The sequence below is a fragment of the Abramis brama genome (genome assembly GCF_963993115.1).
Source record: "Abramis brama genome assembly, chromosome: 9".
NCBI classification, from domain to species: domain Eukaryota; kingdom Metazoa; phylum Chordata; class Actinopteri; order Cypriniformes; family Leuciscidae; genus Abramis; species Abramis brama.
Window position 1 is genome coordinate 36573585 of NC_139971.1, and position 14896 is coordinate 36588480.

Here is a 14896-nt window from a genome sequence, read left to right on the forward strand (position 1 = left end):
GCTACATTTTCTCGCTCTCATATAACCTAGTGTTTACCATTCCACTCTGGTAAATAATCAATTAAATCAAGTGGAGGACTGTGCCAATGAAAGCAAAATGATTGATGGAGCCATTGGAAACACAAGCTCATGTATGGATGAGTGTCTGAGGTGAAGGGTTAAGCAAATCCTAGCTGTGAGGTCAAGCTTCTCAATGATTTGTTTTTCCCCTAAGGACTTAAAAACCCCACTACTTTTCTCCCTTACTCCACTATTACTCTCCCTTTGTTTAGCATTTCACACCTAATTGCTGTGTTGTACAAACCACATGGCCATGAGGAATGAAAATATTGTGTATTTAGTGCCAACAAATTTGACTTTTCATTTGAATTTGACTCCAAATTTGAATTTTCAGTTTTATTTCAAGTAACCTGAGGCAGCGTTCGGTTCACGCTTTAGTCTCTGAATTTGAATAAGTTAGTTTAAAGGCACGTCCTGGTGAGAACGGGGGGTTGACCCCGCTCAGCTTAGGTGTGCCACCTGGCTCTTTACTGACAGCTTCGTCTGCTCTTTTCTGTTGGAAGCAGTCGGAGGACGAAGAGATGGAGCTGGTGAGTTTCACAGAATGCCTTGGGAAGACTGATACAGGGTTCAGTTTGGTTTTAAAATCACACTGCTTTAACTAGCAGAGCCACACAGCTTAGTGAGATGATTCCACTGCTTGCGTAAAGATACACTAAAGCCAACCTGAACTGGATAAACTCTTGAGTGTTGTGTGGATGTCTGGTCTGCATTGTGTGTGACTCACACTGCATGTACTGAGCCTTTTTAAGGAAGTTTGAAAGAGCCACAGTATGTTCCGAAATGTACTTGTACGTGTGTGTGTGTGTGTGTGTTTGTGCTAAAGAAAGAGTGTTGTGGGTGTATTTGAAGAAGAAAAGGAAAATGATGGATCCACAGAATCCCCAAAGATGCAATCATTAGTAATTATTTAATATTTGCCTAAGGCCTCACCAATAAGTCTGGTATCAGTTTATTAAAGCAACATAAAAGCTTTGATCAATCAAAGCAACATTTTAAGAAACACAATCCCCATAAAACATGTTCTAGCAGTCAACATATTTGAGTATTACCCAAATTCTTATTCTCTTGTGTTTCTTGTTTTTTTGGCCTGGGCAGTGATTGCTTTATGATGATGATGTTGTTAAAATGGAGTTGAGTCCAAAATGATGACATCAGTTGAGGAGAACGCCAAATGCTGTCAGAGAACATATTTTCACTAGCAAATGAAACAAATGTGAATGCATTTTACAATATTGAAACACTACTGTACAATACTGTACCACTGTTCTGTAGCATCTACATTCCACATTAGTTGAGAGACTATGCAATGTCCATCTCAAACTCAATCTCAGTATGTAGACTGAATATTCATCTACCTCAGCTAATGTAAAACTGAGCAAAATTGCTTTGAATTTAATACGCTTTTTTAAGTTATTTTTCTCCAAGTGTGTGTGTTTGTTTGTGGTTCAGGTATACCCTACGTTATGGGGTCAAAATGTCCTCACAAAGATGGCAATATTCAAAAACAACTTATAAATCATACAAAGTGATGTTTTTTGAAAATCTAAAAATGCAGAAAGTTTTCTGTGATGGTAGGTTTAGGGGATAGAATATATAGTTTGTACAGTATAAAAATCATTATGTCTATGGAATGTCCCTGTAAAACATGAAACCCCAGTATGCGTGCGTGTGTGTGTGTGTTTGTGTCCACACACTGCATGTCCACACGTTTGGCTTGCGGTGACTATTTTATTTCACTGCATGCTGGATGCTATTTGGATAAGAGATTTACCTTATTCGGTGCATTTCGGATCCAGTAAATAAACTCTCTTTAATATCAGTAATATTAATATCAGTTGTGTCTCCTAGGCAGCAGTGGCATTAAATGGAGTGCAATTTAAAGTCTGTTGCCTCTCATTTTTCTCTCGAGAAAAAGACTAAATTTATCTCATGTGTCTCAAACATCTTGCTTTATCAAGATAGTCTTCAATCAAACTCTTTTCAATGAACTCAAATATTTCTCACCAAATTCTACCATTTCCTAATAATTGTATAGCTCTATACTCTTACTATGCCAACCATTGTTTTTAGTTTTAAGGTATTTTAGTAGAAACATCTTAGACAAACCTGATTATTTCATAAGAGAGTTTGGTTTTTCTTGTCGATGACTGTTTGTGTGTGGATTTTCTATATTATTGTGCTTAAGTCAACACAGGTCACTGTATATTCCTTAGCAAAACTTTGCAGTGAACTTGTTTACAGATATACAGGTGTACCACATGTTTAAGGCATTCTGTAGTGTCTTATATTGACATGGGGCTTCTGAATTAAAGCTGTTTAACTAACAGCATCCTGCAAAACAGTTTGATTTCTTTCTAGAATGAATCTGCAGCGCCTCTTATTGGTGTAAAATGGTATTACCACATCATTTCCACCGAACCACGCTATTCTAATGACAGTGCTTCACATGGTTGGATATGCATGCATGTCTGTAATGGGATTTCTATCTCATTAACTTTGTGTATGTGGTCCTGTGTGCAGAACACTCAGAGGATAAGCAGTTCCCAGGCTCTGGCCACACCAGTGGTCTCCGTCACCACCCCGAGTCTGCCACCGCAAGGCCTGGTCTACTCAGGCATGCCCACTGCCTACAACTCTGGTGAGTATAACACACACACACACACACACACACACTTGTACATCTATCTTTATGAGGACATTCATTGACACAATGCAATCTCTAGCCGCTTACCCTAACCTTACCCATCACAACTAAGTGCCTAACCCGAACCCTTACCCTAAACCTACCCTTAACCTAATTATAACCTTATCCCTAAAACCAAGTCTTGACCCTCAAACAGGCCTCTAAAGGGGTCTCAGAAAGTGAGGACCGGCCAAAATGTCCTCACTTTACTCTCTTTGTCCTCACTCCAATGGTCTAAAACTCAAACTGGTCCTCACAAAGATAGTTGTACACACACACACACACACACACACACACACACACACACACACACACACACACACACTTCTACAATAATTGTAATGTATTCATTCATTCAAGGTTTGATTTAATTAATCTATGAGTGGCTTGATAACAAAGAGGAAGACCCTATGTTTCATGACACCATCCAGCTCTGAGCTAAATAATAAACATAACACAAATACTTGAAAGGCTCTACAGTGTGAGTGCAGAGGTGACTGAGTGACTCATAAACTCTGTTGTTGATTGTTGTGTGTTGTTTTGCTCTAGAATACTCCCTGAGCAGTGCTGAGCTCTCCTCTCTGCAAGGCTTTGGCTCTCCAGGGCTCTCTATAGGCTCAATGTCGGCATGGCAACAGCATCAACTGGGCCAGGCAGCTCTCAGCTCGCTGGTGTGAGTAACATAGATGTGTGCAGTCACACACACACACACACACACACACACACACACACACACACACACACACACACACACACAGGTTTGCAGAACACTAACTAATGTTAGTGGGCATAATGTCAAATGCATTCTTAGTTGCCATACTTTTTCACTTTTTATTTTGTAGAGAGTGGAATGAAAGGATGGATTGATGTCCAGGTCATAATTCACTCTAAAAATGTAAAACCATATTTTGCTTAAAACTGAAGTATTTTTTTATTTTATAACACTAGATACAAACCAGTGCCATGAGGTTAGGGTGGGACTATGTGTTTGGCTGATTTGTATGTTTTCCTGAAAAAAGATCATATCTTAATATCTTGTGTCATTGTGCTTCTCAAGTAAATGCATCTTGTTTTAAAGATGTTCCATTTTTTTTATGGAAAATACAGTCAGAATATTTTTATTTTATTACATTTTTTTTTTTTTGCAGAATAAAGGCCCAAAAATTACACTTTTAGAGAAAATTAAATATTTTTTTTTAGACTTTAAGGTTTTTATGATGGTATTTATACTAATTTAAATAATAATAATAATAAAAAATAATAATAATGGGAATTACATTTAAAAAATGTTAGACATCAAGACATAATTGCAGGGACAACATGCTTCATTATTATGAAAGTAATGTCACCATAAATCTTAATGGTCCTCCTAAAATAGGCTTCTTTTTCTTTATGCAATTTATTTTTCTTTTCTTTTTATAGATAGATAGATAGATCAAAGTCTCACTGTAACAGCAGAGTGCATTGAGAATCTAAAAAAAGATTCTAAAATGTTTCCAGAGCCTGTGAATGAAAGCTTTCATTTAAACGCAGTGGTTGTGCCATCAAAACATTAGTGAACTGTTTTTGACACATTCTGCCAGGCATGCTCTAATTAGATACCACCCTCTAAAATGATTCAGGTGCTGTTATTGCTGCAAGCGCCATTGAGTAAACAGATGGAGGGTGGGATATTATTATTATAGGGCTATCTGGGTCTCTGTTTTAGCGTCACATAGTTGCTGTTGAGTTCATATGCATATAAAAATGTTTTATGGGTAAGACTTTACAATGAGGTCTCAATTGTTAACATTAGTTACTGTATAAACTAACATTACCTAACATTTGTTCCAGTATTTATTCATCTTTGTTAACATTAAATTCATCTGTTCATTGTTTGTTCATGTTCGATCACAGTGCATTAACTAATGTAATGTAGTTAACTAATGTTAACAAATGAAACCTTATTGTAAAGTGTTTTATACACTTGTACTAATTTGTCATTTTGCAATTTCCACTCTTTGTTCAGAGGTGGCCACTTACCTCAGGGCTCAAATCTTTCCATCAACACCAGCCAGCATGTCAACATTAAATCGGAGCCCATCTCTCCTCCACGTGAGCGCGTGACCCCGTCCGGCTTCCCGCCCCAGCAGCAGCAGCAGCAGCAACAGGCTCCCTCTGGCCGTCCCGACATGGGCCGCTCGCCCGTCGACAGCCTCAGCTCCTCCTGCTCCTCTTACGATGGAAGCGACCGAGAGGATCACCGGCCTGATTTCCACTCTCCCCTCGGCCTGGGCCGACCCCCCGCCGCCGGGGGCGAGGAGAGAGAGAGCCCCACGGTCAAGCGCATGCGCATGGACACCTGGGTGACATAAAGCTGTCTGGAGCTTGACAGCCAGTCAGTCACACGCAGGGCTGGGCAGGGGGAAAGGGAGAGAGGAGTGACAGCAGGGAGGGTCATTATTGTTATTATTCTATTGATATAATTTAATGTCATTTCACTTTTTTTTGTAAGTAGGTGGATGGGGAAAGAAATCAAAAATGTCCTGACATATCGAAATTTAACAGATGTGAGGAGAGAGAGAGGGAGAGAGAGAGAAATTCTCAAGTCGAGCAGTCAGAATGAATGGTGTACTCAAAAAAACAGGTGTTATCAGGTACTTGATGCAAATTGCATTATGCGATAGTCCAATGTATGAAGAAAACATTTCGATAATTGTTGTCACTGGTGCAGTTTGACACTTGTAGCTGTTTTCGCTGTTGAATTTGCAAACAATCAAAGAAAGTTTAGGGGCGGCTTTCTGTCCGAAGGCTCCTGCCTGTTGGGCTCATGTATTAAACAATCTGTATCTGCACTCGCCCTTATATGAAGTATGTCACTTATTAATTTATTTAAAGGTATTTGATGATAGATTTGGATCAGTTTTACGAGGGAAGGCTTGTATCTAAAATGATATCACATTTCACCTCAGTTCAGACATTAAGTCAAAGAAATGAAAATGTCTCTAAATTTATAATGCAGACAGCAATTCAATTATAAATTCTTTTTTTTTTTCTTTTTTTTTTAACAAATAGGAAGAGAAAAGGTAGTCGTCATTGTACATTCATGCAGCTCCAACAACTCAATGGTAACGCAAGCCAAAGCCTCTATGTAATTTTGTCGTACTGTAGGTTGGGAATTTTCAGCATTTCTCTCTCGATGTTTGTTTCATATTAGTTCTGTCATAGTGTGCGTTGTTACAAACCTTGGAAAACGATTAACATGCAAAGCAGATCTTGAAACGATATCTAAAGCCATGAACACTTGCTGTTCTGTTTGTAAATTAAAGATTTGAGCCAAACCTTTTTTTCTTTTGTTATGTACATAGCAACTTTAATATATATCACTTTTGGTGTAAGTACGTATGTATTGTACCTTCACCAGATTCAAGAAAAAGTATATTTTTGTGGATTACTGCCAAGTTTACAAGGCGAGATCCTTATTAAGTAGAGTATTCACTGGTTAATATTTACTATTTTGTTAACTATACTGTACTTTCTTCAAATCTGACTATTACTGGTAATAATCAAAGTGTTTTTTGTTTTGTTTTTTTTCTTTCCTAGAAGGTCATTTTTGGGTCGTTTACCCTTTAATGGTGGTGAATGTCTGTCCATAAGAAATTGTAACAACAGAGCTGGATGATTCAGGCTCAAGTGTCTATTTTGTTTTGTAAAACGATACTCGTCATGCTAAGAAAAAAATATGATTGCATTTCTTACAACTGTTTTGTGAGGGATTAGCCTGCAGCTGCTGAACACACTGCCTACTTTAACCCATCACGGCTTAGATGCACTATTCATCGATATCCAGTACGAGACACATTTCTCTTTACGGACGTTCCCACAGTTTGTAAAGAAAGCTCATTTTGTTGAAACCCTGTTAAATTCATTTCAACCGAATTCCTCCGAAATTGTAAATACCTTATCTTTAAGTAACCCTACTTCACGCATACATGCATACTATGTACAGAACACCTTTCAAGTTCTTTTGTGAATTGGCTCATCTACAGATTTCCTAATGTAAAGGAGACACTGTAAGGAGGCATCAGTTCTGTATTGCTGGACAAGAGGGGGTGCTGTAGCTTTCTCCGGCGTCGCGTTTCGCTCCGTGTGTGCATATCTCCCCGTCGCGGGGCTCTTCATGTGTGGCTGTTTGTTTGTGGCCTCTGGCTTGCATCACACCTTCTGCCCCTCAGGTGGCAAAGCGTCAGGGGATTCAGCAGCTAAAGATGGAAATACTAGACAATGCGAACATGCTTGGACATGATATCTGTACTGGATTGCACAAAAAGTTTGTATGTTCAAGTTTGCCATGGGACGCTCTCCTCTTCAGATTTGTTATGTATTCGGTCAGTGTGCGCATCCTCCCTGCCCTCTCGAGCACCACGGCAACTGGCAATAAGCTGATATTAATCTATGCAGTCCCCAACCCTCACATAGCCAGGAGCACAAAGCATTCACATTGAAAGTGGAATTCTTAATAAAAAATAAAATAAAATAAATTGAGAGAAGAAAAAAATAAAATCATGCATAGTATACTATCACACACCCATTAATCATACAATGTTGCCTAGTTGATGAATGAGAAAATGACTGTTAACCCTTTCTCCTTAAGTGCTTGCATATTAAAGAGACGGTTCACCCAAAAATTCTGTCGTCATTTACTCATCCTCAAGTCATTCCAAATTTGTATGACTTTTAACACAGAAGATGATATTTTAAAGAATTTTTTTTGCAATTACAGCTAATGGGGCCCAAAACAATATCGACCCCATTGATATTCGTTAATTGAATTCTCATTTTTGGGTGAACTATCCCTTTAACTTTACATATGAAGGCACACTGACTAAATATGACAACCACAAGAGCCATGCAAACACTGCTTTAGGTATAGCTTTAGATTTAATCTCAGATGTACGCGCTTTGATGTCTCAGCTGAATTGAAACACCCATTAGAAACTTCTACGATGTCTGTCAAAATCGTTTAAAGTTGATCGCAATCAAAGCTTTTCAGGGTAGACAAGCAATAATGCCAGCCCAGTGTTCTGAAAGCACTGAGGATTAAAAACATGCAGGATTTTCATATACCGCGGTGAATGCACACACAAACACTCAACATTAGTGCTTGATTAGGAATCAGGGAGTTTCTCTGCTACATGCACAATTAGAGCCTTATTCCAAAGAGTTGCTAGTGTTCCGAATCGAATCTGATGTCACTCATCACATTTTGAATTCATCTAAACAAAATCACCCTCACGTCAGGGGTCCCTATAAACGCACGTGAGAAATACATAAGAGATCTAAGGGGGGGAGGCCGACCCTTTGGGGCAGAGTGCTGTGTCACAAACTGTTGAATGTGAAAGGAAAGGATAAAGAGGAAACGACAACTGTTTGTTGCTTACTTTCTTCACTTTGCTGTGCAAGAGTACACTGCTTTGCTTTATGGCTTTTCTAAATCAGAATTATGTATTTGGTAATTGTTTGTAGTTACTAGTTCACTTCAAGAAGCTGTTTGCGGTTTGGACGCTCAAATCGTTTGGCGGCACAAGCTGGACTTTGTTGCCATAACTGAAACAAGATGTTTCAAAAATGATTTAAAAAAAGGACAAAAAAAAAAAAAAGAGTAAAACATGAGAGAGAACTTTAATCTGCATTATATTTCCCTTGAATGTGTTGTTTTATCTTCATTATACAATAAATATTCTAGTGAACTTTTTATTGAATGACTAAGATATTATGCTAGAGATTGTTGTACAAATTTGTATTCTGCATTCACTAAAGTAAAGATATTGGCTTTTATTGTGTAACATAGGTTCTCTCGCTTATTCTGTGCAAACTGAAGTGAACAATTCTTTGAATTTGAGTAGACTTTGTCCACATGTGAAGTCCCAAACATTAGAATCTGTCCGCTTTATTAAAAACCTCATTGTACCCTCAAAAACTCACTCTATGTGCCTTCATACTGCATCTCTGAGAAACACACAGTCAGTGCACGTGGAACTTCAGTGTAGAAGTTGGCTAATATTTTGCCCATGAACTAGTTTAGGGTTTTATGAAACACATAGACCAGAAAATAGTCGTTACAAAACAGTCATTAACAGTCATATAAAAAAGTATTTGTTTATATGATTCATTTAATACACATACTGTATGATGTCATAAAATAGCTCTTCAAGTTTATGTGAAAAAAAAAAAAAATATATATATATATGTATATATATATATATATATATATATATATATATATATATATATATATATATATATATATATACATATTTAAAAAACTTAAAAAAAACATAGCCTAAAACTTGTGTGCCAATTTAATAATAATAATAAAAACGTTACATAATTTTAAAGGTAAATGCTTTTTATTAACTTTTATTAATTTTTGAATTACAAATGTCAATACATTTATATATATATATACATTTGCATGCAATATGAAAACGATCCAGCAGGTGGCACTGAATTTGCATGCAGACTAAACCCAATAGTAAATGGACAATAACGATACAAGCATTGCAAGTTCAATCCCAAGAAGCATTGGCAAGGAAATAGTTATTTTAGATATTATATTTTAGGTTAAAAAAAAACAACAACAAAAAAAACCCCGCAACCAAACAAATTATACATACAAAGCGTAAAGTGTCAAATAACAATATATCAGTTTAGGAGTGTTCATTTACATTTTAAAATATCTAGGAAGAATGCAATCAAAGCATTTTACAGTAGTACACGCTACCAACCTGAAACTCCGGTAACTGCTGCAAAACTAGTCATAACTCCGCCCTGGAGAGGCAAACCGGTCCAAGCAGAAATATCTCTCTGAGGACATCACTACTGACTTAGCCTACAGATGATGTGAAACTTACTACAGTTGTCAGTTATGTCTTCTACAAGAAAACACGTCCAGTAGCTCATCTGGAAAGAGGTAAGAGCTTCCTCTTCGTCAAATACTTTTTCATGGTAACAGTTTCTGTCAAAATATATCTGCAGATGTTGTTACTGATTTACATAATAAATCACTGATCTACTTCAATGTGCCAACTTGATTATTTAGCTATTTGCAGTAATGAAACAATCTCAAACTTTCTTTTTGCTGTAAGTTGTCGAATTGTCCTAATAATTTGCTGCCAATTACATCAACAAAAATGTAGAAACCAGCCTAACACACCTCTGAAAACAATGTAGGCCTACACACACCTCGTGAACATTTATATGTAGTAACATAACGTCTCTGGTATGCTTTGCTGTGGAGTGTATTTTTGGAAATTTGTTCTTTACTGAAGTACTGTTGAAGCTAAAAACCTTGTTTTTACATTTCTAAGGCAAAAATGATACACTGCAACAATGATATGACCTGAAGAAGTCATGGCAACAATGACTTATTGATCATTCATATCATTTTTACAGTGTATCATTTTTGCCTTAGAAATGTCAGAGCAATGGTCTTTCTTTATTTCCTCCATTACTCATCTAAAGAATAAACTATTAAATTTCATTTTTTAAGTAAATACGAGTTCAACTCCATTTTAAAGACTAATATAGCTAAAGAATGAGCTGAAATTACCTGCACAGCCAATTGAATTTACTCTACTGAGAGTAGTTTTACTTTTCAGTACCCATGCCATGACTAAAAAAACATTCTCAGCATTTTTTACATTTCTGTGTTTGCTGATCTAGACATGAAAAGCATGTAGTAGTGGTCGGCATTGTCATGTGATAGTCTTCAGATGTGTGACCATTTTTTGAGAAACATCACAGTTCGACCACAAAGACAGCGGCATGGTCTCCAAGTCGACAATGTAACAAGCACGTTTTCTGCATACTTTGCAGTTGACTCGTGTGCCATTGTGCATCTACACACACGCTGTTTCGTGTCAAAGTGTGAACCCTTGATATTATCTGTGTTTTTTGGCGGGTTTCACCTGAAAAGCAGTGTCCAATCCGGCTCCTGGAAGGCTTATTGTCCTGCTGAGTAAATCAATCCTATTCAAAACAAACCTGAACCAGCTATTCAAGGTCTTCAGGATTACTCAATACTTCCAGACAAGTGTGATGGGGCAAGATGGAGCCAAACTGTAGGACGTTGGCCCTCCAGGAGCAAGATTGGACACCAATAACATGCTGTACGACATCTGCTTGAACGCTCTTCAGACTTCAGACTGGATCTACTGTACTACACAAATGTTCTACGCTCAGAGCTGCTCGAGGAATACAAAAAGAAAGCTAAAAATGAAGGTCTTCTCCTTCAGCCCAACATCATGCGTTCATTTACAAACAGCAGTAGTTCACTACATATTCTTTGCTGAAAAGTGAGCATCATGTAGATTACCACCAGAGAATAATAACAGTTGGTGCTAAAGGGATAGTTTACCCTAAAACGAAATTTTTGTCATAATTTACTCATCCTTAAGTTGTTCCAAACCTATATGAGTTTCTTCCTTCTGTTGAACACGAAAGAGGATATGTTAAAGAATGTTGGTAATCCAACAGTAACAGTTGACGTTTGATTACCAACATTCTTTAACATCCTCTTTTGTGTTCAACAGAAGGAAGAAGGAAGCAGGAAGAAGGAAGAAGGTTTTGGGGATGTCCCGTTACCACTTTTTGCAGAACGAGTCCGATACTTTGATTTTTGGTACTCGCCGATACCGATACCGTAACCAATACCTGAATTTTCACTGCATTTGTAATTTTTAAATGTATTAGTAGATAAACCAAAAGAATATAAATTATATTAGCTGGCTTAATTTGTTCATCAAATTCAAATGTTCAAATGTTTGTCAAAACCAGTGAAATATCAATTATTTAATCCAATCTTGATACTACAACAAAAACTACCAGCGTAATTAATTTGAATTTAAAACAAGTAAGCAGTCAGTAACAAAATAAGAACAAACAATCGAATTACAAATAGGACAAATAAATACAATAGAACAAAGAAAGGCTACAAATGAAATAAACAGTGTTTTTAGAGTTTTTCAGGTAGATCTAACAGGTACAAAAAATTTAATAAAGTAATCAAATGTGAAAAAAGTATATTCATTACTATATAAATTATATATAGATAGATATTTTTGTAAAGTTGAAAAGGGTAGCCTATTTAGTCAAGAGCAGTGAGTATTTCTGTATTTCAGGTTTATCTAACTGCTGCCCCTTTAAGACCGAACGCACGGACCGCATTTGAACAGGGCTACGTTCATTTGAGAATTAACCGACTTTGTTTACTATAGGATACTCGCCAAGACGGGCGTTTTTACATAATTTTGTGTGAATTCGTCAGTACAAGCGCAAGACGTTAAAGACAATTTAATTCAGTATTCGCGCGCTGAGACGCTGGTTTGCGGGGCGCGCTCTTTGGATGTTTGCGTTCATGGAACTTCTTGACCTGCACACGTCCTGTAATAATGTAGGGAACCACTCGTTATACTTAAATCAGGTAACAGTTCATGTTTTACTTTACTTAGGCTACATATACGATTTAGTTTTCATCCAAATAACATGTGCTGAGTGAACGATCAGCAATCAAGAGTATAAGTGTGCCCTCTCTCGCTCTCTCTCTCTCTCTCTCTCTCTCTCTCTCTCTCTCTCTCTCTCTCTCTCGTCAGTTAACGTTAATAATAAGCTACATGCCTCGTTTTATTTTCTTTGCCATTGACATCCGACTGAACAAACTTTCCACTGATGTCTGTTTAAAGGGATGTGCTCGACCAGCTCGCGCGTCTGTGCAGTTGCAGTTCCACTGCGCGTTTTTCTCTTATCAGCTCGCGCACCACAGCTATTACTATACACACGCACCTTGTACGAACCCTGTGAAATGAGCCCAAACCGCCGACATTATACTTTCCTATGCCTCAGTTCACCTCCACAAAGCACTCGCGGCGGCCAGTTTCGTTTCGCAAAATGTACGTGGTATCGGTGAATTTTTATGAGTACGAGTAGCCTATATGAGGACAGTATCGGCCCGATCCCCGATGCCAGTATCGGTATCGGGCCATCCCTAGTTTGGAACAACATCCCTTTATCAATTGTAAGAAAGACATGAACATGATTAATGGAATTATAATAAACACTTTAATATACATCTAGATGAAATAAACAGAAGATGTATGTATGGTGTGCAGCTGTGCACATTATGTACTGAGACAACCGATTCTTTTGATAGTCGATTAGTCAACTAATCGATTATTTCACAGATTAATCAGTGATCGGCTTTGATCGATTAGTTAATTAAAATATGGAGTTGTACCTATTAACTAATAAATAAAACGGTAACACTTTACAATAAGGTTCATTAGTTAACATTAGTTAACTACCTTAGTTAACATGAAATAACAATGAACAACACTTCTACAGCATTTATTAATCTTAGTTAATATTAATTTCAACATTTACCAATACATTATTAAAATCAAAGGTAGTATTTGTTAACATTAGTTAATGCACTGTGAACTAACATGAGCCAATCTCTCAAAAAAAAATCTAAAAAAATCTCTCAACGAATGCTATAAAGTTAAACTATAGAGGGAACCCACAACCCAGTCAGTTGGTACTGTAATATTAAAGGTTAAAATTAACAACTGATTTCCATACAATTGCATATAATACAGTTTTTATAACAATAATGTACTTTTTAATAAGAGTAAATATAGGAAAATGTAATAATATAGTGCTTATAATAACTTTTTAAGAAGAGCAAATATAAGAAAATGTAATAATATAGCGCTTTTTCTTATATTTTGTAGCTAATTTACAGTTAACAGAACATTTTTATAAACTACACTTCTGTTTAAAAGTTTGGGGTAAGATTGTCTCTTATTCTCAGTCTCTTATTGTCACCAAGGCTGTATTTATTTGATCAAAAATACAGTAATAACAGTAACATTTTGAAATATGAATACCACTTAATATAACTGTTTGCTGTTTTATTATATGGCAAAATGCTATTTATTCCTGTGATGCAAAGCTGAATTTTCAGCATCAAAAATATTATTTTTGCTAAAACCATGATACGTTTTTTCTATGCAGGTTTTCTGAATAGATCATTCAAAGCAACAGCATTTATTTCAATGTCACTTTTTATGTCACTTTTGTTTTGACCATTTTAATGTTGAATAAAAGTTTTAAATGTCTTGACACCAAGCTTTTGAAGTGTAGTGTAAGTTCACATTATTTTTCTTAGATTTTTTAAACTTTTCTTTTGTAACGTGATTCTTTGGGTGTTTCTTTTAAACTGTCTAACACACATTGTTTGTCTTTTGCCTGACAGTTGTTTAATTTCAGCTGAAGTGCAGTCTCATCCACAATCACAATGGAGGAAAAGAAGAAAGTCTGGCCCAATTTCCGTGAGAGAGCAAAGTTTAATCTGTTTGGAAAGAAGGGTCTGGGGAAGAAGAAAAAGACCCCTCTGAAACACAGGAGGAGTATGTCAGTACCGGACATCAGGCTTCATCCTCATGCCATGATGGCTTTGCAAGATGATCCCAGGACACCAGGTCAACACATTTTCTTTGGAAACCTGGAGGGTCCAGGTGACTATGATGAAACAGCAAGTGAAACCTCCAGTCTTGCATTATCTGAGCAGTCCAGTGTCACTGACATGCGATACTCCTGCAGCCCAGCACCATCAGAGAAATCAGCTCCTGCAGACTTTACACTTCCAGTGGAAACTGATAAGCGGTCAAGAGCCACGACATGGTACACAGATGAATCAGATGCAGCGACTGGAGCTTCACCTCCACCTACAGAAAGACTGATAACACCTGTGCCTGCAGAGAGGAAATCGCCTGGTCAGAGACCGAAGAACCCCTCAGATAAAGTGGCTGCAGCCCTTAGCAGAGCCGGAAGACAGATGCCTCCTGCGCGAGCTTCAGATGACATGTGTGCATGGACCAACACAGAGTCAGTCAGCACTACTCCGTCTGAGGAGAAAGCCTGCGTTTCTTCTCCTACTGAGCACGAGCAGTTTTCTCCAATGGATATGTTCATTGCAGGGTCCGCAGAGGACATGGTAAGTCATCTCAAAGTTTTCTAATTATTATCACTACGTCAATATGCACTACTGTGTTAACAAGTTTCAAGTCAGCAATATTTGATCTTTTTTTTTTTTTTGACATTTAAAATATG

The 14896-nt window shown here is 37.2% G+C and overlaps 2 protein-coding genes across 45 annotated transcripts in view; both read left to right on the forward strand.

Annotated features, from left to right (window-relative positions):
• mef2aa (myocyte enhancer factor 2aa) overlaps nt 1–8393 on the forward strand; it is a 91007-nt gene extending 82614 nt beyond the window's left edge. For 16 of the 44 annotated variants that reach the window (XM_084124448.1, XM_084124450.1, XM_084124457.1 and 13 more), the window contains 4 exons: nt 564–590; nt 2584–2701; nt 3296–3419; nt 4755–7265. In XM_084124448.1, the coding sequence (XP_083980574.1) occupies nt 564–590; nt 2584–2701; nt 3296–3419; nt 4755–5100 (615 nt within the window). In that variant the 3' untranslated portion in view covers nt 5101–7265. Of the gene's footprint in view, nt 1–563; nt 591–2583; nt 2702–3295; nt 3420–4754 lie in introns of all 44 variants that reach the window. The other 28 variants (XM_084124479.1, XM_084124447.1, XM_084124465.1 and 25 more) reach the window with 5 other exon arrangements.
• Nucleotides 8394–9561: 1168 nt separating this feature from the next.
• The window catches only part of mctp2a (multiple C2 domains, transmembrane 2a), a 49571-nt gene continuing 44236 nt past the window's right edge, over nt 9562–14896 (forward strand). Inside the window, exons 1-2 of the mRNA XM_084123967.1 lie at nt 9562–9698; nt 14040–14780. Coding sequence (XP_083980093.1) covers nt 14082–14780 — 699 coding nt within the window. The 5' untranslated portion in view covers nt 9562–9698; nt 14040–14081. The remainder of the gene's footprint in view (nt 9699–14039; nt 14781–14896) is intronic.